Source organism: Dromiciops gliroides, chromosome 2 (assembly GCF_019393635.1).
Source record: "Dromiciops gliroides isolate mDroGli1 chromosome 2, mDroGli1.pri, whole genome shotgun sequence".
Classification (NCBI taxonomy): Eukaryota; Metazoa; Chordata; class Mammalia; order Microbiotheria; family Microbiotheriidae; genus Dromiciops; species Dromiciops gliroides.
The window spans coordinates 690,117,337-690,139,621 of NC_057862.1; the positions used below are offsets into that span (position 1 = coordinate 690,117,337).

Genomic DNA, 22,285 nt, shown 5'->3' on the forward strand with positions numbered 1-22,285 from the left:
ATTTAATATTGTTAATTCAGCAATAAACCATGCTGAAAAATTGTCCTTCCAAGATGTAACCCTAGACTACCTGACTAAAGCTAAAATGAACTCTTGAACATTGATGTGAACCCCGTGCGGGAAGGGAGACACTTGCCAATTGGCAGATGGGGATGTGCCCAAACGCAGGCATGGTTTGGGAATTAAAAACGCAGCACTTACAATTCCTGTAAAAGAGTTTTTTTGGTTTGTTTTTTGATTTGAAATAGCCGTGAGTTCTAAAACTACAAGTGGGTTAATGCCGGTTTTTCTTAACTCAGAAATTAAAAAAAACAAAACACCGTTAACAGTCAGTTCCAAAGTGTTCCACCGACAACGAATGGAACTCATTTGCCCAAAGTGAGAAGAGAGGCAGAGTCCTAACAGTGTCAACAGTGTTGGTCTTGGAGTCAGGAAAACTTGGGTTCAAATCCCACCTGACATTTGACCGGCCATCTACGCCCTTGTGGGAATGGTAAATGTAGATGCTCTCTACCTCAAAACTGTGAGAACTCGGTAAGATGAAAGCTGGAAAGCAGAAAACAGCCTTTCAAATGCTACATCAATGCCAACTGTGATTATTGCTCCCCAGCTTGACCAAGGTGTGTGGAGCCCTGAACCCTTGTTTGTGTAGACCTAGCCTGCCACGTGAATTCTAACACTTTGTTGAATGGGCTGGTATTAGTCTAAAGAGAAACGTGACCCGTTTTCTGTCCCCTGCTTATGGAAGGAGAGATCTTTGGATTTTGTCACTTTCCCCTGCGTGATCTCCACCAAAGGGGATCTGACTTTCCTCCATTTCAGTAGTTCTAACCATTTGGAGTATAAGCACCCCTTCTTAATGTTAAACTTCACTGGCTCCCTACACGATATATATGGTTGACCCATATACATCATGCTGGAATGACTGTTCTTGATGTGAATATATTTGTGGAGCCCTTGGAGGGGGACCATAGCGCACAGGTTGGTAACCACTGGTCCATGTTGTGAATGGGGAAACAGGTACACCAAAAAATTGACCTTCCTGACCTTCACTTGGGACCAAGTTGTGAGACTGCACCTCTCTGTCTTCTCTGTATCAACCAGCTTGTGTCCTTCCCCAGAGAAGAGACTGGGTCTCTCATTGAGGTTTAAAAAATGCACAGAGCCTAGTACCTTGTTTATTGAGTAGCAGGGCTCAGTAGTGCTGTAAGCTGACCTAGATGTTAAACCCTAACACTTCCCTTCATAGCTGCCTGTTTGTTACTTTTGGATGAATGGGATAGAGTTACAGCAAGGATTGTGCTTAGCAAGTCAAGGGAGGCTCTGATGGCCAGCGTCCCAAGAAGAACCCAAGGATATCACCAGTCACTGATGGGGCTGAGGCTTTCAGGAACCTTTGAAAACATTTTTGGGAAGAGAGGACTGGAGGATTTCTCAGTGTTCAGCAGGAATGGGGTCATGGTTTGCTGAGAAGGCATATCTAAAATCAGGTCTGACGCCATTTTGGTCAGTTCATAGGTCTTTACAGTGGGCTAAAGGGAAAGCCTGGCTTTAACTAGCTGTCAGCTTGACCACCCCAAGGGACAGAAGGCCTGGATGTCTCTAAGTCATGCATGCACAGTACATGTGGTAACTGTTGGCCAGACTGCAAGGTTTTGATGCTAGATTCCCGAGTGGAGCTGGCAGTCCATCCCAGCTCCTTCTTCTGCAAATCCCAGAGTTGGTCCCCCAGGAGAATGTATACCAGAGGATATCCCTGAGGATGGGTGTGTCCGACCGGCCCAGATTTCTGTCAGGCTTGGGATTTGGAAATGGAAGCAGGGAATACCAGTATTTAGTGTCTGAGCCAGCAGGGCAGAGCAGCAAACAATGGGACTGGTTCTATTGACCCCATCTAGGGTTCTGGATTCTATCCCTTCCTAAAGTTATAAAGAACTTCACTGTCACTTGCTTGGGAACAGGGGTGGGAGTGGGTGGGTGGGTGGGGAAGCTGGGGCTTGATTGATGGGAAGGAGGTGAATGAAAGTAAGAGCTCAGCTCCTGCAGAAAAATTTTTGGAGTATAGGGAGGTGGGTTGGTGCTGGGGGTGGCGGCGTGTCAAAGGGATCTAGATTTCTGCCCCTAGAGGAGAATGAGAGAGTGTGTGTGTGTGTGTGTGTGTGTGTGGACTCATATCTAAGAGACAACCAAGCCCCTATCAGGCCCTCAGATAGCCAATGCATCCCAGAGATGAGGGCTGGACAGTGTAATGGCTGAAACGCTGGAAGCTACAGGGTGGTTTCGCTGCCGATGTCTCTGGGATGTTTCTCTCCATCATGCTCATAGTCTGACTCCATCTCAATCTTCACTTGTGGCATTGGAAAACCTAGGCTTCGGGAATAGTTGAAGGCAGGTGAAGGCGGGCAGGAAATCTTCAAGTGTAAGGTGATGCTGTGGGGGAAACCAGAGAGCAAAGCGTATGGGAGGATTTTCCTGACTGGGACCTTCCGGAAGTCTGGGGCCAGCATCCCTCTTGCCTACTGAAGATGTATACAAAAACCAATGATAACTAGACTCAATCCTAAAAGTTCCAATTCTTCTGCAGTTCTGACCGCAACAGATTACTCGGAAGAGCAATTTAAGGGGTGCCTCCATTCCTAAGAAAAATGCTCCCCCATAATACCTAAAATTCTATCCATTGAAGCTTCAGTTGGGTAGTTACTAAGCTTTGTAGTGTTAGCTTTGCATGAGTCAGTGTTCCATGAGATGGCCTTCATTTCCAAATCTAGAGGAACATGTGGGGATACTGGCTCCTTCTCACCTGGAGATGCAGGGGACTCAGTCATAGGGTTAGAGGTCATCAGGTGCCAGCCGTACTCAAAATAAGGATCCTGTCTAAATGTTCTTGAAGAAGGGGTCGTAAAGTCTCCTGCTCCATCTGGTGTTGGGACTCATATCTTTCCCACGCACGCCCTCCCCCAAAGGTGACCTATTCAGACACCTGTCATTGTTAGGATAATCTCTGTACCTCTGCCAATGGTCCTGGCCTTCAGGGTAAAAAAGAACAAATCGAATCTCAACGCTGCTTCATCTACTTCATACCCTTTCCGCCTTTTTTTTTTTTTTTTTGGCAGGACAATGAGGATTAAGTGACTTGCCCAAGGTCACATAGCTAGTAAGTGTCAAGTGTCTCAGGTCAGATTTGAACTCAGGTCCTCCTGACTCCAGGGCCACATAGCTGTCCCTCTCCCTGACTTCTTAACTCTAGACTGAATACATTCAAACCCCTTAACTGACCCTCGTGTGACATGGTCACCAGGCCTCACCACCCTGACTGCCCTCCCCTACATGTGTTCCAGATAGATGTCGCTTCTGAAATGTACTCTGCACTAGACCCTAGATATGAACTGGCCAGGGTGGACGCCGGTGGGCCTATCAACTCCTTAATTCTAAATGCTAGACTTACTATATTTGTATACCATAAGATCTACGAGCATCTGGATGTTGAACTAGATAGGGCGCTGACTTGGAGGCAGGAGAACCAGAGTTCAAATCCTGCCCACGAGATTTGCTAGCTGAATTACCTTGGGCAAGTCATCTAACCTCCTCCTGCCTCGGTTTTCCCATCTGTAAAAGGGATGATACTTCACAGAGTTGTAAGGAAAAGGACATTCGATTTAGCGGTTTGGATAGAGCTGGCAACTTGGAAGACGAGAGTTTCAGTTTGCAAGCCTGGGAAATGAGTGGGTGGAGAGAGAGTGGAGGCCAAGACTGTAGATGGTTCTTTCTAGGAATTTGGCAGTGGGAGAGATAAAGGATGACAGCTCCAGGAGTCAGCTGAGGACATTTTCAGGATGCAGAAGCCCTGAGCAACATAAGTGAAGGGCTGACCTTGGCAAGACCTTGTTTCTTCTTCAGAGAAGAAGGGGAGGAGAAGCCAGGGTCCTGAGATAAGGACGGGAGGGATGCGGAAGTCCTTGCTGGTGGCTTTAATTTGCTCAGAAAAGCAGAAGGCAAGGGCTTCTGCTGAGAGGGAGGCAGCAGGGAGTGTGGGGTTGTGGGCTTGAGAAAGAAGGGTTAGCGACGGAGGCTAACCCTGGGACAGAGTCAGTCAAGGGGCCCAGCGGAGAATAGAGTATGTGGATTTTGGCAAAGCATTAACAGCGGATGGGCAGAGGAGGAGGACAATGCGGGGATGCCCTGAGCTAAGAGCAAGGGCAAACTCTCCTGGGCCTCTTAGTTGTTGTCCTGAAATCATGCTGTCCTTTTTTCTCCCCAAGTGGGACATAGGCTTCCAGGGCAGGGGCCAGTTTTCTATTTCTGTCTTTGCATACCTGGTACAATCAGTGCCTAATTAGTGCTTGTTGAATGAATGAGTGAATGAATGGGGGGGAAAGTGGGACTACAACAAGAAAGATGGCCTGGGAAAACAGAGGAGGATGGAATGACTCGTGGTAAGGTTGAGGAATACATTTTGGAGAAATGAGGTAGAGGCAGAGATAGAAGGACAGGATATTTCATTAGAGGTGGCCAAGCTCTGGGAGATGGGGACATCCCAGGGGGTGGTGAGGCAGAGTAGGTTTGGAAATGCTGGGGTTTGAGGAGGTTGGTCAATGGGGAGCACAGGGTATTCACAGGAACATCTGCATGCATTTTGGGGTCCCTGAGTGTAAGGGGAGGGAGTGGGATGGAGAGAGAGACAGTGAGCCGGGGGGTGATTGCCATTGGAAAGGAACATAGCAACAAGGATTGGGACCAGCTGAGGACAAGAGGGTGCTAAGAGAGAAGGCCATGGGGGGGGGGGGTGGAGTGGGGCGGGAAGCCTGTCACCTGCTCCCTTGTCCCAGCTTGTCTGAGGAAGCAAGCCTTTTTTATGCCCACTCAATATGGCCTTGCTAGATTCAGACCAACGTTCTGGCTTGTCAAGGCCATCTGGGGTCTTGGCTTCAGACCTAGGCTGTGCCTCGCATCTGCATGCTTGGTGAATACACTTTCTGCCTGCCAAGTCATTGAAAACAATATGAAAGGGGCAGCTAGGTGGTGCAGTGGATAAAGTACCAGCCCTGGAGTCAGGAGGACCTGAGTTCAAATCTGGCATCAGACACTTGACACTTACTAGCTGTGTGACCCTGGGCAAGTCACTTAACCCTCATTGCCCCACAACAAAAAATAAAACAATAAAACAATATGAAGCCGTGCAGGGCCAAGGCCAGATGCCCAGGCCCAGATTGACTCCCTGGTCCCCATTAAGGGTCTGTACTTGGGTATAAAGCCTCAGGCCTCCCATGGGAGCGTACTGCTCAGATGAGCTAAGGGTACCCTGCCAACCTTCAAACTCTCAGTGTCATGGTGTGACTGGCCTTGAAGAGAACACCAAGAGCCGCCTCCCTTCTCTTCCCTTTCCCTGAGTCACTGCCTGGAAAGTGCATTCCGAGGCCTGGGAGTCGGGTGGGATGGGGAGCAGCTGAGTGACAAAGCTCCAGAGCTTCCCAGAGGTTAAGTGATCGGGCCAGCGTGTGTGGCAGGTAGGCCAAGCTCTCTGTGCTATCTCATGCTGCCTCACAAGGCACAGACATCACCCTTGTGATGTCACTGGTCCTCTTTGAGAGCGAAGGACCAGCAGCCACCTCCTCCTCATTGCTGAGCTCCCTGTGGAGCTGGGCCTTCCCTTCCACTCTCCCCAGTGCTGCCCCCCTGACTCCTGGTTCATGCTCCTCCCTAATACCTTTCTGGACAACTGGTTTGTCCCTGTCCTGAGCCACCTCCTTGGTCACCTCCTTTCTCAGTGCCAGAGAGCTGGTGGGGCCTTCCCTCTTGCACATTCTGGGCAATCCCCTGCTGCATCTTCCCTTCACTCATGCGGATGGCCAGTCCTCCAAAGCTTAGAGGATCACTATGGTCAGGTGTATTTGTTACCTTTGGGGCTCACTGTCTGCTGAAGCATCTCTTTGAGAGGAGCTTGGTGGGCCACCACTGCTCATCTCCAGAGCCAGACCCCAGCAGGGTCAGGACAGCTCAGGCCTTGCAGGACCTGAGGTTTGGCCCTTTCCTGCCTGATGAGGCAGCTGAGGGATGCGCCTCCCACCAGGGCCATCGATCATTAGGCTTCTTAGAAGCATCTTTCTCATCCTGCCCCTGACCTTTTCTCCCAACCAGAAGCTCCTTTTTCTCCTCTCTCTTCCCCGCTCCGGCACCTGTTCTTTCACCATCATCACATGAGGTGAGGCCGGAAAGGCTGAGGCTGGGCCCGAAGTTTGGCTTGGCCGTCCATGCCCAGGCCCGCAGTACATAACCCCAGCGACCCGCCCAGGGGACCAGACAATTACCTTCGATCTGCGTCAGAGTCGCTGAGGAAGGGGTCAGAGGGAATAACTCCAGCTGGAAGATCTTTGTTCTGGGGGGGAAGAGCAGAAATGGAGCAAACCTTTTCCTTCAGCCCTCCCCCCTCCCCCTGCCCGCCCAGTCCAGTCCCTTCCCTTCCCAGCCTTCAGTCTTAGAACTCTTGATAAAAGAAAGTTCACAGAATGAAAGACAGGCCTGGCCTGGGGGCGTAGCCTCAAGGCCTTAAGGCCTCAGGGCCTTAAGGCCTCAAGGCCCTGGCAGGGATGCTTAAATCTGCCTGAGAAAAGGTTGGGAGGTTTCTCAAGGAGAGAGGGAGGGAAAGAACAAGAAAGATGGGAACTTAGAGGAAGCGAGAGGGATAGGGGGCACCTCAGAAGCCGTCCAATCCAGTGCCCCTCTCTTGTACCCATTTTACCATTGGGGAAACTGAGGAGCAGAGATGAAGTGACTCCCTAAGGTCACATAGGGATGAGGCAGCAAGAGGCAGGATTATATAGCTTGTTATAACACACAGCCTGGGACCCCAGGTGTCTTTCTGTCCATGGCGACACCCACCCCTGAGTCTGTGGCCTGGGGCCACATGACCTAGTGGGTAGTAATGCCGGCTTGTGCCTGCTGAGATCTGAGAAGGCTGGGAGGTCAGTGGTCTAAAAAGCATCATAGCCATTTTATAGGAGCCAGAAGGACCCTCGACACCATTAGGCCCATCAGACTGGGCGTTCCTTGGGGCAGGGACTGGCTTTGGCCTTTCGTGGTATCCTCAGCTCTTAGCCCAGTGCCTGGCACATAGTAGGTGCTTAATAAATGCTTATTGACCGACCAATAAGATTTTCTTCTGACTCAAACTTTCAGTCATTTCCACAAAGCTCTAAGAAGTTGGGAAGGGCCCACTTGGCCATTTGCAGATAGGTCAGTGTTCAAACAGCAAACTTCTCATGTGGATGGAATTGGCCTGAGGGTTATCCCAGGGATCCTATTGCTATAAAGGGCTCCCACATGAGGAAACTCCCTTCACCAGGGCAGGACAGTACATTCTCTGCAAGTCAAGCCTTAGGGAGCTACCTAGAACCCTGAGAACATGACCTGTCCAGGATGTCCAAGGAGTGACCCAGCACCTCACAGGTGATATCACAGGTGAATGCAAACAAAAGCGCTGCTAGGAAATAGAAACAGGAAAGAACAAACCCCGGGCAAGAAGTTAGAAGACCTTTATTTGAAAGTTGTGTTTCCTTCTTACTACCTGAGGGACCTTGGCAAAATGCCGGCCCCACTTGGGCCTTGGTCTTCATGTTAGAGAGATTGTGACTGGAGCCGGGCTTCTTCCCCTTTTTTGTGTCCTGGGCCCCTCTGGCAAACTGGGGAAGCCTATGGGCCTCGCCCTTCTCAGAGATGAAATACACAGGGGGCAGCTAGGTGGCGCAGTGGATAGAGCACCGGCCCTGGAGTCAGGAGGACCTGAGTTCAAATCCGGCCTCAGACACTTGACACTTACTAGCTGTGTGACCCTGGGCAAGTCACTTAACCCCAATTGCCTCACCCAACCCCCCCCCCCCCAAAAAAAAAGTAAAAAAAAGTTTGTGGACGCCAGGGTAAGGACCTTTGGATGAGATCTTTCGATTCTAAACCCCGTTTCAGAGAATCCTATGATGTTGTGGAAGCCAGCAAGGCTTGATCAACAAAAAGATCTGACCTGGTCACTGAGTCTGAGCTGATTGGCTCGGCCCCCAGCTCTGCTCTGCTGCCCCATCCCCACAAGCTCAGGCCCCCAAAGCTGGTAGAAGGTTAGAGCAAGTAGGAAGGTGTTTTACTTACTGGAAATGCAATTTTGGGGATCTGACTGGACAGGTTCCATGGGGATCTTTATGACTGAGGGAGAAGGGAACTGGGGCTGGGAAGAGACATCAGGAAAAGCCAGTAAGTACCCTGGAGTTGAACAGTGTGCACGCCTGGCCAGCCAGTTGGGAGATAGAGGGTATCACAAAATGGTACCCGCTTCCCAACCCAAGGGAACACTGAGGGTAGGTCTGAGGGAACACTTATCTACAACAAGCCAACATCTCCCCCATCCCGGGAGGTAAAGCACCCCTGGGACCACTGTCATCACCACCAGTGCCCCCTCCCAGCAGCCCAAGGAGGGAGCTAAGGCAAGCACTGGGGTTGGCCCTTTACAGAGGGGAAGCCCTGGCCCAGAGAGTAAAGTGACTTGTCCAAAGTAGGGCTCTTTCCATTTCAGGTGTGCACTGTGACCCCCTTTTCCCAGAGACATGAGTGGGCTTCCTTTAGTAAATCGCTCGTGATCCCAGGTGGGAGGTAATTCTCAGGCTAGTCCCATTTTCACACCGACAGGTCTGCTCCAAAGGTATGTTCACACCCTTCTAATGCATGTTACATAGTGAGTGCCCCCCGCCCCCAGCCTCTGCCCCTTCCTTCCAGACTGGACTCTCCGAAAGCATTTGTCCTTCAGTCGTTTTTACTGAATTGTTCTCAAATGGTCTCATCTGCCTCCACAACTGACTTTAAGATCCCACGAGGCAGGGTTCATGTCCTAAGCTCCTTGGGTAGCTTAAGCTTTGAGCAGTCAGGTGGCACAGTGGATAGAGCAGCAGGCCTGGAGTCAGGAAGACCCCAATTCAAAGCCAGCTTCACACTCACTTGCTGTGTGACCCCGGGCAAGTCACTTAACCCTATGTGCCTCGGTTTCCTTATCTGTAAAATGAGCTGGAGAAGGAAATAGCAAAGTACTCCAGTATCTTTGCCAAGAAAACCCAAATGGAGTCACAGAGCATTAGCCACGACTGAAAAGCTTAAGCCTTGGACACCCCAATAGTGTCCAGCACAGCCCGAGCCTCGTAGCTGGTGCTCATTGGTAAGCCGGTCAGCAAAGGGAAGAACCCTCTTGGGAAGGACTGATGTAGGTGCATTGAAGGTATGAGGTTCCTAGACAGTGTGTAGCATTGTCACCAGTGGGGCCCAACTGGACGAGACAAGAGCAACGCTCATTTCATCGGTAGGAGGGGCCGTCCCACGGAAGCCTCCTGTGAGGGAGGCCTTGTGCTGACTTGGTGGAGGGCAGGGTAGCGCCTCGGTTCCCACAGACCACCCCAGCAGTGGCTGCCATGCTGCAGAATCTGGCCTTGGTGCTCCCTGGCCCCCTGGGCTCCCCAGGCCCAGCCCCACCCACCTCCTCACTGCTGCTGCTGCTGCTGCTGTGGTCCTGGGCCCCTTTCCTCTTCTTCTTCTTGTCGTCTTCCTTCTTCTTCTCCTTCTCGGGGATGATGTTGTCAATCCAGGCCAGGTCATGCTGGGAGAAGACCAGGTCCAACAGCTTCCGCACAATGATGAGACCCAAGATCTGAAGGGAGAAGGCACAGAGAGGAGTCAGAGCTTGGAGAGGGGATTGAGGAGGAGAGGGAAGGGGAGGAGGAAGAAGAGGAGGAAGAGGAAGGAGAGGAAGAAGAGGAAGGAGAGGAAGAAGAGGAAGAGGAGGAAGGAGGAAGAGAGGTAAGGAAAAGAAGAGGAGGAAGAGGAAGGAGAGGAAGAGAGGGAAGGAAAAGAAGAAGAAGAGGAGGAGGAGGAGGAAGGAGAGGAGGAAGAAGAGGAAGAGGAGGAAGAGAAGGAAGGAGAGGAGGAAGAAGAGGAAGAGGAGGAAGGAGGAAGAGAGGGAAGGAAAAGAAGAGGAGGAAGAGGAAGGAGAGGAGGAAGGAGGAGGAGGTAGTGGAGGCAGCAGGCTTGAGGGAACTACTGTCACATCTTTCGTCCACCTGGAGCCCACCTTCTTCCCTCAAACCACTGAGCTCAGGCTTCCCTTAAGGTTTGTGCTACCTGTTAGTGGCGGCAGCACATCTCAGTGGAGAAAGAATGTTACATTTGAAGTCACCTTCAACTGAACTCCAAACTGAGCCCAGATAGCTGGCAGATAAAAGACCCTTCCTAGTGACTTCTTTTCCCTCAGGATAGTGAGTCCCTATCTTATGGTGACATCTGGGCATCCTCGTCCTTGCCAAACCCTTGTTTGGAATCCTGTAATCTTATCATGACGCTTCTGTATTCCCTCCACACTTGTTACAACTGAAATTGTCAAACTGCCTTTGCTTCTGTATCACACTATTGAAACTGACAATGCCTGTAATCCAAGGACAAAAGAAACCTGAAAAACCCTTAGAAGGAGAGTCTCTGAGCTTCCTTAGGAGGGGAGTCTCCGCATGATCACGTTGTATATTTCTTCTTGGGACAAAATATTAAATTGATATTATGTTTTTTTTGTCTGTTCTCTGATCTGGTTTGTCTTGTAGGAGATGTCGTCCTCTGATCTGGTTAGTAGGAGATAAGATATTATAATTTCTCTGATCTGTTTATTAATTTTGTAGGAGAGATTAAACATTATTTCTCTGATCTGTTTGTAGGCAGACACAAAAGCTATATTTTAATATTCAACAGTTCTAAGCTCTCACATCATCCCTTCCTATCTATGCACTCTCGGACTCAGCATCTAACCTCTCTCAGGCTGTTTTCCAGGCAGGGGCCAGGGATTTATTTGTCTCTCAATGAATGTCACCTGGTCAGGGATAAGCAAAGGCTCTGCCACTTGTAGCTGTGCCACCTTGGCCAAGGCACTTGACCTCTGTCAAATTTGGGGGTTGGCCTGATGGCCCCTTCCAACTCTCCACCTGTGCTAAGACAGGGGGCTTCTTTTCTTTGTATCTGGTGCTTATCACAGCAGTTGTCACAAAGACACTGTTTCCTCCCTGACTGATCCTTTCAGGATGAGCCTATCCAGGGGCAGATGAGGAGAGGCAGGGATGGAGGTGGGGACAGACCCCCTGGGGTCAGTTCTCACCATCACAGGGAAGATGATGGCAGCCACGGTGGACTTGAGGATCCAGAGAATGGTCAGGCAGAGGATCTGCACCAGGGTGAAGAGGTGGATGCGGCGCAGGGGCACGTGGCGCAGGAACACGTAGTCGGGCTGGTGCTTGGCCGGCATCAGGAAGAGTTTGCAGCGTTCCCAGAGCTGGCCAAGAGAGCACAAGGCTTAGCAGGGCTGCGCCGAGCACCTGGCATGCTTGGGATGGGAGGATGGCCGCGAGGGGCCAGGCCCAGGGCTTTGGGCTGGGAAGGATGCTCAGGATTGGGGCCAGGGACCATCAGGGCACCTGTGACAGTCAGCCGGGCACAGGGGCAGGAAGGGTCAGCCTCAAACTCACACACCTCACTGATAGAGGAGAAGGCCTGGAGCTGAGAGGGGACTCCCAGATGAGTAAACCCCTCCACCAAGGCAGGCTGGTACTAAAGCATCTTAGAGACTTGTGATCATTGAGAGAAGAGGTGACTTGCCCAGGGCCACCCAGTCAGTGCGTGTCAGAGACAGGACTGGAATGCATGGCTTCCTGGCTTCAAGACCATCTCTCTACCCACTGTGCCACCCTGTCCAAGTCTGGTCAAAAGCCCTGGGACTGAGTTGTAGGCTCAGCAATGCTCACAGCAAAGCTTTCTGAGCTGATCCCATGAACTCCCCAAGGGAGAGATGGTGCTTTGTGACATGAGAACATAAGGACCACCAAGAAAGTAACTGCCCCTTTAGGGAAAGGCGTTGGCGTGCTTCCAGGGCATTGGAGAGACTTGGCTGCTGAGGGTCAAGGGAGGAATGGCCAACCCCACTTTGGCCCTTGCCCTCTTGCTCCCTGTGGGAGCGTCCTGGCCACATCGGGCAGGGAGCCTTACCTGGATGCCATTGAGGGAGGCCACACCCATGTAGAGGAAGACTCCATAGAGCACAGGCATTGGGATGTACTAAGAGGAGAAACAGGAAAGGACAGCTCTCAGGGGGGAGTCCTGCTGGCTCTGACCCCCACAGGACCAGGGAAGCTCAGGGTTGGAAGGCCCTCCGAGGTCAGTGTCTGGCTCTAAGAGGTCTCCTCCCTGCTATCCACGCCACCCAAGCAAGGTTGCCTCCCAAGGGGATTTGGGTGATTCCATTTGTTGGGGAGGCACCTTCGCCAAGTCCAAAGCTGCCTCTGCAGATTGTGGTCTCTCATGAAGCACACCCTCCTGGAAGCTGCTCAGCTTCCCCCTCCCAACCACATATGGCGTGATGACATGAAAACGGCCCCGGGCTGGGTCTCCTTCCCCTCGAGACGCTAAGAGGCAGCTCAGGGCTGCGGCTGCTGCCCACGGGGAGGGGGCCTGGGGCCAGGCTGCCCCCCGGGGACCCTTCCCCCCCTGAGGCCTTCCCTGGGGGCGAGGGGGAGCCTCACCTGCAGGATGGGAGCCAAGAAGACAGAGATTCCCGTCAGGATGAAGACGACAATGCCCGTCACTCTCTGCTCCCTGGCAACAAAGAGATGATTGGCAAGGTCAAGGGGAAGCCCAACGGCCGGGCCCAGACCCAACCAACCCAGACTTTGTTCTCTAGTGTTCCCTCCTCCATGACAACGTGGGGCCCTTGAGGCCAGAGGCTGCTTGTTTCTGCCTTTCTTTGTAACCTCAGCCCTCAGCACACACTCCCTGGCACACAGGAGGGACTTAATCCATGCTTGTTCCCCTCCCTCTTCACTGGCCCACACCAAGGACCCTGGGCCTGCTCTCTCTGACCCTCATGAGCGGGCCTAGTCACCCAGGCCCTGCTTCCTGCCCCACAAACTGATCGCGGCACCGAGGGCAAAGCACTGAGTGGCGCTGGATGGGCGTCGGGCAGTCATTTAATCAGGGATCATTGAATGGACTGAGGGGCCTTCCAGGTATTTACGTTTGCTGTCTCAAAGACCGCTGCCCCCTGGAGGGAATGGAAGGGAATTCAGCTAGTTGTGGCCGACCGTGGCCATGCTGGTGGGTCCAGGCTGGGCCTCAGACTAAGCACGGGCAATCTTTCATGGAGTCCATGTTCAAAGCCTTCCCAGCTCGGGAGCATCTGCCAGAGCCTGTGTTGTAGGGGCTTAGCCCTGGAGAGCCCAGGCTCATCTCTGTCACGGTGAGATCTAGGGGTGGGGTTTCAGGCTCTCATAGATGTGCATTTTTAACATTCAAAGTGGCCTTCTGGGGGGCAGCTAGGGGCACAGTGGATAAAACACTGGCCCTGGATTCAGGAGGACCTGAGTTCAAATCTGACCTCAGACACTTGACACTTACTAGATGTGTGACCCTGGGCAAGTCACTTAACCCTCATTGCCCCCCAAAATAGATAATTAAAATAAATAAAATTTAAAAATTCCAAGTGGCCTTCTGAGACAATGCCCCTACACCCTTGGGGTCTAATCAGGAGGAAGACTCTGTAGGGAGGCTAAGGGGCATTTCAGCACTGGAAGGGGACTGTGGCCTTGTTTTGGTGTTATTTACTTCACTACTACAGCTAATGGTTCTTCCTCAGCTTTGGAATCTGCTGTGTTTAGAGACATATCAGCTTGTGGCTAGGCTGGTCCCAGAAGAAGCCCTGTCCATCCCTGGGCTGGCCTGGCCTTTGTAGGTACTGACACTTGGGGATCACTCTTCCCCTGATGAGGAGGCATGGAAGGACCACCCCTGCTGATCCCTTGCCACATGGGCTGTGCTTAACAGGTGGTGATCCAATGATGCCCATTAGGGGAAACAGAACACCAGGGATATTGAGCTCCTGGAACTGATTGTGTTGGGCAATTCTCCCTTAACTCTCCAACGTTTCATGGAATAGTGTGTTTTGGGGTGATCTGCTTTGGTGTCTCATCCCCCTACCAGACTGGCAGCTCAGAGAGAGCAGACTGCAGACAGATGTGTCATACACATTCATCGCATTGCATTAACCCAAGCACAGGTACATGGACTCACCTGGACCCGCCGGGGGCATCCTCATGCCCTACCTCCCAGCTACTCTATATTTATTTTGTGCATCCTTATCTGTGTACATGCTTTTGGCCAATAGGATGCAAATCCTCTGGGGATGGGACTGTCCTTTGGGTCATTGGATCCCCAGAGGCTGGCACATAGTAGGTGCTTCCCAAATGCTTGTTGATTGATGGGGAGACAAGTAACTTACCCAGGAGAAGGTAACTGACAATACCAATGACCCCAGGTGGTCTGTGCTCAAGGCCAGGTGTAAGCACTGTGGGAGCTCAAAGGAAAGAAGACCTTTCTAGGTAACAGAGAAGGCTCCCTGGAGGTGAGAGTTGGCTGGGCTATGATCTAAGCAGGTGTGTGTTGGGAGGGGAGATGGGAGGTCATGAAAATAGTGTGGTCAAACATGTGGAAGCTGGAAAGTGGGAGATGAGTTTTTCTGGGGCAGAGGAGGGCACTTGTGTAGGGTAGTTTAGAGAGTTTTCTGTGCCAGGCTAAAAAATGTGGTCTTTATCTTTGCAGAGAAGGAAAGAGGAAGTGTGGGACCTGCATCGTGTGATCTTTCCCCTGCGTGCCCTCAGGGTCTATAGGTGCAGCTCTCCCTCCCATGCTCCCTCTCCCTCTCTGTGGGGTTTGGCCAAGAGCCTCTGGGCTCCCCGATCAGAGCCCGCTGCCTTCTCCTACCTCACCCCCAGGAACTGCGGCTGCTCCCCAGGGGCACTGGTCTCGGTCTCCATCTTGAGGCTGTCGATGTGGGCAATGGAGATGACGGTGGCAGCCACGTACCAGGGCAGGCCCATGAAGGAGCACACAGCCATGAGGATGCCCACCCAGAAGAGGTCCAGGTGGTAGCCTGCAGCCTTCTGTGGATGGAGGAGAGAGCACATCAGCACAGACCACCATGTTTTCTGGCCACAAGCTTCCCCCTGGACACAGTCTCAGCTGAGGGTCTCCAGAGGAACTCAGAGAAAGTCATCATTTCTGACTCAGAGGGAAGGCTGGTGGCATCTGCAGGCCATGCACAGTTCTTGGGCCTTTGGCTGAGCCCATGGGAGTCCTGGGCTTCCTGAGCTCAGCATAAGTGGGAAGCCTGCCACTGTAACAGCTGCAGTGAATGACGGGCACTACCCACAGGGTAGCCTGGTGTGGTGTAAGCCCCCAGGCTGGAAGGACCCTGGGGTACCAATCCAGGATACTCACTAGCTTGGTAACCTTAGACAACTCTCACCCCCTTCCCACCTTCCCACCCCACCTCAGTTTTCTCATCTCTGAGATGGGCACAATAGTACTTACTTCAGCTACTTTACACAGCTGTGAAGGCAACTAGGCAGAGAAGCAGATGGACCGCTCTCTTTGGAATCAAGAAAATCTTGAGTTCAAATCCTGCCTCTGATACTTACTACGGGACCCTGGGCAAGTCACTTCACTTCTCTTTGCCTCAAGTTTCTCATTTGTAAAATGTGGATAATAGCAAAGATTTTTGCAAGGATTCAATGAGATCACATATATATATATATATATATATATATATATATATATATATATATATATATATATATATATATATATATAAAACATTTTGCACACCACAGACTACACTATCAGTGTTAGCTATTGTCAGTAGTAGTGTTAGTGAATTTTACAGCCTGATGAATTTGACCTGTGATAGTAGCTTACTCAGGGAACCATTTTCCCCAGTCCCAGAAAGCCCTATCTGGTTCTGCCTTGGCCTGGTAGAATGGGCCTGGACCAGGGCAACCAAACCAACTCAGGGGCTGAGGGGGAGGTGAGGACGGGGTTGCTCTAGCCTGGGCTGCGGCTGTGTCCTGATTCCATTGTCCTCTGGGAGAAGGGTCCATCTGGTTTAGCACAAATCTCTGCCCACCTTGGGGCCAGGGACTACATATCGTTCTTGATGGAAGCCCCAGGCTTGAGAGCGCTGCAGGCTCAGTCTTGGACTCAACCAGGCTCAGGTCAGGCTTTGACCTGATTTCCCGGTTTCTTGGGGGAAGGGAAACCTCAGGGTCTTCTAGAGGGAAGGGTTCTCAGCCCATACCTGAACACAAGTCCCTCCCAAGGCCTCCCCAACAAGTGGTCACTTAGTTGTTGCTTGAGACGTCTGGAGGAACATGAGGACGACTCACCCCAACTGACACATGAGAGTGACCTCACTTGCTTTCCCCTCAAGGTCTCCTCCGAGCCTGAGGTTTACTGTCAGATGGGCAGGAGGAGAAGAGGTGTGTGTGTGTGTGAGGGGCAGAGAATTCCTGGGTTCCTTTGGAATCTTCCTGCCTTGGGCCTCACCTCCTGGATGGCCCCGTTATTCTGATTTCAAACCTCCTAAGTCCAGGAAGGACGGAGGCCTCTAACTTTGCTTCCCCAGAGGTAGTCGATTTGTTAATAATGAGTGAACACAGGGAGGGATTTTGTTTTTCTTTCTTTCTCAGTGGAGAGGAGAAGGTGGGGAAAATGGTGAATTTTTATTGATGATTGAAAAAATGTAAAATTATAATAAACATATATTAGCCTTCCACGTTTACAGAATATTTTACCTCCACGATCTCACTCAATTCCCAAAACCACCCTGAGAGACTTCTTGTTGTTCAGTCATTTCAGCTTTTTGACTCTTTGTGGCCCCATTTGGGGTTTTCTTGGCACAGCTACTGGAGGGGTTTGCCATTCCCTTCTCCAGCTCATTTGACAGATGAGGAAACTGAGGCAAATGGGGTCAAATGACTTGCCCAGGGTCACCCAGCTAGTAAGTTTCTGAGATCAAATTTGAACTCAGGTCTTCCTGACTCCAGGCCTGGCATTCTGTGTACTATGGTACCACTTAAATATCCTGGGAAGGGGTTCTCTTATTATCCCCATTTTACAGATGATGAAACTGAGGCTTGGAGAGGTTAAGGTGGTGTCACAGGCAGGTGGTGTCACACAGGTGGTGTCACAGGCAGCCTTTGAACCCAATCCTCATTCTAAGCCCAGTGTTTTATCCACTAGAACACGCTGCCTTTTTAAGTGTCTACTGGGGATGACAAATGCTTTCTTCATAATACCTCTGGGGGGGGAGGTGGTGTGAGCATCATTAGCCTAATGGTGGTTAAAGACTTTAATCTTTAGACTGTGAGCTCCTTGAGAACAGGGACTGACTGTCTTGCTTTTCTTGATTTCCAGTGCCTGGCATACAGCAGGGGCTTAATAAATAAACAATCGTTCCCCTTCCCCCTTCCCTTTAAGGCCAGATAGCCTGTCTGCCTCCGATTAAGAAATGAGACCTCGGCTTCCCTCCCCTTTGCCAGCCAGGAGCGCATCCGGCTCCTGTTTGCCTGCCCCCTCAGCCCCACACTGCGACCCTACCCTCAACTTGTTCTCCTTGCGGTTGACGATGACGGCGGTGATCTGCTGATCCATGAAGATGAGGATGGTCACCAGGAGGGCAGGGAGGGTACTGGCCGGATAAATCCACCAGGGGTTCTTTCCGAAGGGGAAGATGAACCAGCCTCGGTCTGCCCGGGTAGGCTGGAGCAGAGAAGCAACAGTCACTCCTCCCCCTCTCCACTTGCTGACGCCTCCACAAAACCACGGTTCATCCCCTCCCTCTCCTTTTCCCTTAGAAACGATGGCATTACCTTAAACACCGTTGGCACCTGAAGCTTCGGGGTATTGAGCCCAAAGAAACTGTCGAGCGCCACGAATGTGAGGATGGACATGAAGATGGAAAAGTCGCTGATGAGCTTCCGCATCTAGAGGACGTGGGGAGGACGGAGAGTCAGGGGTGGGGGGCGGGGAGACAGCGCGGCCACAACCCGAGCTCAGGGAGGTCAGGTCAGGTGCTTCCCACTCCTGCGGGCTCTTCTAAGGGGTCCGACCCTCTTTTCATCGTTTTTTGCCTGAGTAACCTTGGGCAGGTCCCTCTCTGGGCCTCCTTTTCTTCCTTGGTAAAACTGGGGGCTTGAAGTAAACGACCTTCAGGGTCCTTTCTGGGTCTAGATCTATGAGCCTTCCAGAGAGCTTGGGTAGGTAGCTAGGGTAGCGGCAGGGTGGGACGAGGTGATGGCTAAGGTGGCTTCCTGATTTAAATCTGTCTTCGGCTATCTAAAGCACAGTACATGCCCCTCAAATCATCTGACCTTGAGATATCTAGACAGCACAGTTGGGTCAATGGTTAATTATAGATGAATGAAGGTTTTGTCAAGAAAATGAATAATGTCAATTGGATTGTAGGGAAAAAAATGCTTCAACATCTTAAGAGAACAAAACATTTTCCCGAACAGTCATACTTCCTGGTTCCATCCTTCCCAAGTCAGTGATGAGCACTGTGAGGTAACTGACCAGTGTTTGGGATGCAAGCTAGGTAGAGCCATTACAAGGATGGGGTGGTCAGGCCTTTGGCCTAAGACACAAAAATATATACACAGGGGCCTTTTGTTCAGGGTCAGATCAGAGCTGTACAACCAGAGAGAGAAACTTGATTGGGGGTGTTAATTAATTAATTGATCAATTGGGGGAGGTAATTGAAGAAAACAAGACATACACTGAGTTAAAGACTGGGTTAAAGAGGAAGAGATGGGGGCTGGGAAAAAGAATGACGAAGTAGTAGGAAGTTTCTCTACCTGCATCCTGAGGATGGTGGGAATGGCGAATGGGGGTGCCTTTTGGACTCAGTAGGACTCTGGGACAAGTAAGCCACAACTTAGGGCAGGAAATAGAGAACTGACCCCCTCGGATATTACATCCAGGCTCTGCTTGAAGAATTCTAGGGAGGGTCGCTACCAGCCCGCAAGGCAGCTTTTCTACCTCGGGTGGCTTTGTTAGGGAGCTTTTCCAGACCTCAAGCCTCAGTCTGTCTCTGAGGTTTCCCCCCATTGCTTCTGGTTCTGAGAGCATGTCCACTCTTCCACAGGACAGCCTTTAAAATCCTGGAGCACTGCTATCATGTGCCCTCCCTTGTCCCCCTTCTTCCTCATGCACATCTTCTCTGGTCTAAATACCCCCAATTCCTTCCACCACAAGGCCCTTCTCCATCTTTCTTTGCCCTTCCCTGGACACTTTCCAGGTTACCAATGACCTTGCCATACTGTGGGGCCCAAACTGAACCCAATCCTCCAGACATATTCTGACCAGGCTAGAGATCTAGCAGGACTAACGCCTTCCCAGCTTGGACACGCCATCTCTCTCAGTCTGAGCATCTTCCGTGGCCTCCACAGAGGCCCACTATTGGCATATTCTGTGCTTGCAATCCATGAGCACGCTCAGATCTCTTTCAGCACATCTGCTCTCCCTTCTTATCCTCTCCATTTGTACTTGCAAAGCTGATTTTTTAAGCCCAAGGGTGCTTTACATTTGTTGGATTAAATTTAATCCACTTAAGGGGCAGCTAGGTGGCGCAGTGGACAGAGCACCGACCCTGGAGTCAGGAGGACCTGAGTTCAAATCTGACCTCAGACACTTAACACTTACTAGCTGTGTGACCTTGGGCAAGTCACTTAACACCAATTGCCTCACCAAAAAAACAAAAATTTAATCCACTTAGATTCTTCCTTATGTTGTAGCCTGTGGAGGTCTTCCTGAAGCTGAATGCACTACTCCAGAAGGGGGCTAACCATCAGGGCAAAGGTCACGTGCTTACTTCTGAAAAAGTATCCTGGATTTTGCCTTCTTGGCCTACCTTGCTCACTACAGTAAAAAAAAAAAATGATGAATTATTTTTTAGTTACATGTAGAGATAGTTTTCTTTCTTTCTTTCTTTTTTTTTTTTTAGCAAGGCAATTGGGCTTAAGTGACTTGCCCAAGGTCACACAACTAGTAAGTGTTAAGTGTCTGAGGCCAGATTTGAACTCAGGTACTCCTGACTACAGGGCCGGTGCTCTATCCACTGGGCCACCTAGCTGTGCCTGATAGTTTTCAATATTTGTTTTTGTAAGATTTCTAGTTTCAATTTTTTCTCCAAAATTAAAAAAAATTAAAAAATGATGAATTAGTGGCAGAGCTAGGCTTTTGTCCTAGGTTTCCCATCTCTAAATGAAGTATTGGTTTCACCCAGGACCACTAAGATTCCTTTTGATAAAACGTCAGCCTAAAATCTCTCCTTTAGAATCCAAAGGGTGATAACTCCAGGAGGTTTCCTATCTTAGGTGGTGTTCTTACCTTGGTAGGGAAATAGCGGCTGAACTTGAATTTTTTCAGGGTCAGGGTCATGGAGTATGTCCCGAAAAAGAGGATGAAGGACATGAGTGCCAGGTCTGGGACAAACTGGCAGGAGTTCCCCAGCAGGCTCCCTCCATACCTCAGGCACTCCTTCTTGCTCAGCTGGGACCAGTCCAGAGCTGTCACATTAAGAGAATCGTCCTTGGGGTCCAAGCACAGAAGAGAATGAATCAGAGTCTGACCGTTCCTACATACAGCCCCCATGTTTTGCCCTACTATGGTGGTGCCCAAACTCCTAGAATCATCATCAGGAGCCTCCCTGGTGGGTTTGACCAGGCCCAATATCTTTCTTTCTTTTTTTGGGGGGGGGGGAGGAGAGGGAGGCAATAAGGGTTAAGTGACTTGCCCAGTGTTGCATAGCCTGGTTAGTGTCAAGCGTCTGAGACTGGATTTGAACTCAGGTCCTCCTGAATCCAGGGCCAGTGCTTTATTCACTATGCCACCTAGCTGCCCCCCAACATCTTTCAATGACTCCAACTCAACAGATCTCTGAGGACCTCAGAGACCACCTAGTTTGGTACACACAGATCAAGATTTTCTTTTAATGCTTCCCTGTCCAAGGTCCTTATGCTTTTATAGAAGATTGCCAGGAAAGTGGAGATTAGTTTTTCCTTATCAACTCATTCACTCTTGGACAGCCTAAATCTGCCCTAAATGGAAATTTCTACCCACTGCCCCAAATTATACCTTCTGGGGCTAATGAATGAGTCAATCAGCAATCATTTATTAAGCATCTACTCTGTGCCAGGTGTTGTCGAATCCCTCTTCTTTGTGAAGACACCTTTAGTGTTTGGTTCCCCTTCTACTTTTTCCTTCTAACATCCCCAGGCTTATCAAGGAGCCTGGCACATTGTAAGCCCTTAATAAGTGCTTGTTGATTGGCCAACTCCTTCTACAGATCCTTGTTTGAATATGTTCCTCAGACTCCTCTCTAGTCTCTAGTTTGTAAGCGTTCTTGGCAAAATGGGGAGCCCAGAATCAGAAACAAAACTGTGGATGTGGCTGGACCAGATGGGAGCTCACACCTTCTGTGTTCTGGATACCATGTCTCTCGAGGGGACCTCAAAGCAGGTTGACTTTTGTGCTTATCAGATCACACTATTAACTAATTGAAAAAGCACCCACTATATGTTAGCCACATCCTGAGCTAGACTAAAAGAACCAAGCTCCTCTGAGTGGCATTATTATTTGTGATCTGGCTTTCCAAGTGGATGTTTCCTTGTATAACAGAACCTTAAACCTTTTCATACAAGCAGATTCTTAGTGAGTAATAAAAGAGGTCTCAGAGACCATCATTTCTTCCTAACTTGGTAGCAAGCTCCTTCCATGAACAAATTCAATTCATCAAACATTTATTGATGACATAGTCCCTGATTGCCTTCAAGTAGCTTTCAATCTACTATGTGGTTAAGATGTGAATACAGAGAAGTATAATGAGTGAGGACGTTAGGGGAAATGCTGGACAAAGTGCTCTGGGAGTGGCAGAGAAGGCTTCATTTATTCATTTATTCAAAATCACCCAGCCCTTGGATTCTTCATGGTTATGCCAGGAGAGGCAGGTAGGTGGTCCCTGAGCCTGGAATCAGGAAGATTCATCTTTATGAGTTCAAATTCAGTCTTATATATTTGGTAACTGTGTGACCCTGTCCAAGTCATTTAACCTTGTTTGCCTTAGTTGCTCATCTATAAAATGAACTGGAGAAGGAAATGGCAAACTACTCCAGTATCTTTGCCGAGAAGAGTTGGACACAACTCAACAACAACAGACTTGCCAGGAGAGCGTGCACTCTGATATGATCTACCCAGCTAAAAACAATTGAGTATGGAGTATTGAATCTGTTATCTGATGATGACATGCTAAGGACTGAGGGGCTCACTACCAGCTTAGCCATGTTCTTACCACCCTAGACTCCCCCAGGAAATCTAGATAAGACGCCTCTGGATTCCATCTTTG

At 50.3% G+C, this 22,285-nt stretch overlaps 1 protein-coding gene across 1 annotated transcript in view; it reads right to left on the reverse strand.

Moving 5' to 3' along the window:
- Window positions 1–1,596: 1,596 nt before the first annotated feature.
- SLC4A5 (solute carrier family 4 member 5) overlaps window positions 1,597–22,285 on the reverse strand; it is an 81,200-nt gene continuing 60,511 nt past the window's right edge. The window contains exons 15-25 of the mRNA XM_043987773.1: window positions 20,272–20,472; window positions 17,754–17,867; window positions 17,482–17,643; window positions 14,809–14,987; window positions 12,576–12,648; window positions 12,043–12,111; window positions 11,159–11,332; window positions 9,503–9,673; window positions 8,134–8,209; window positions 6,306–6,373; window positions 1,597–2,430 (exon numbers count right to left, since the gene is read on the reverse strand). Of these exons, the coding sequence (XP_043843708.1) occupies window positions 6,339–6,373; window positions 8,134–8,209; window positions 9,503–9,673; window positions 11,159–11,332; window positions 12,043–12,111; window positions 12,576–12,648; window positions 14,809–14,987; window positions 17,482–17,643; window positions 17,754–17,867; window positions 20,272–20,472 (1,254 nt within the window). The 3' untranslated portion in view covers window positions 1,597–2,430; window positions 6,306–6,338. The remainder of the gene's footprint in view (window positions 2,431–6,305; window positions 6,374–8,133; window positions 8,210–9,502; window positions 9,674–11,158; window positions 11,333–12,042; window positions 12,112–12,575; window positions 12,649–14,808; window positions 14,988–17,481; window positions 17,644–17,753; window positions 17,868–20,271; window positions 20,473–22,285) is intronic.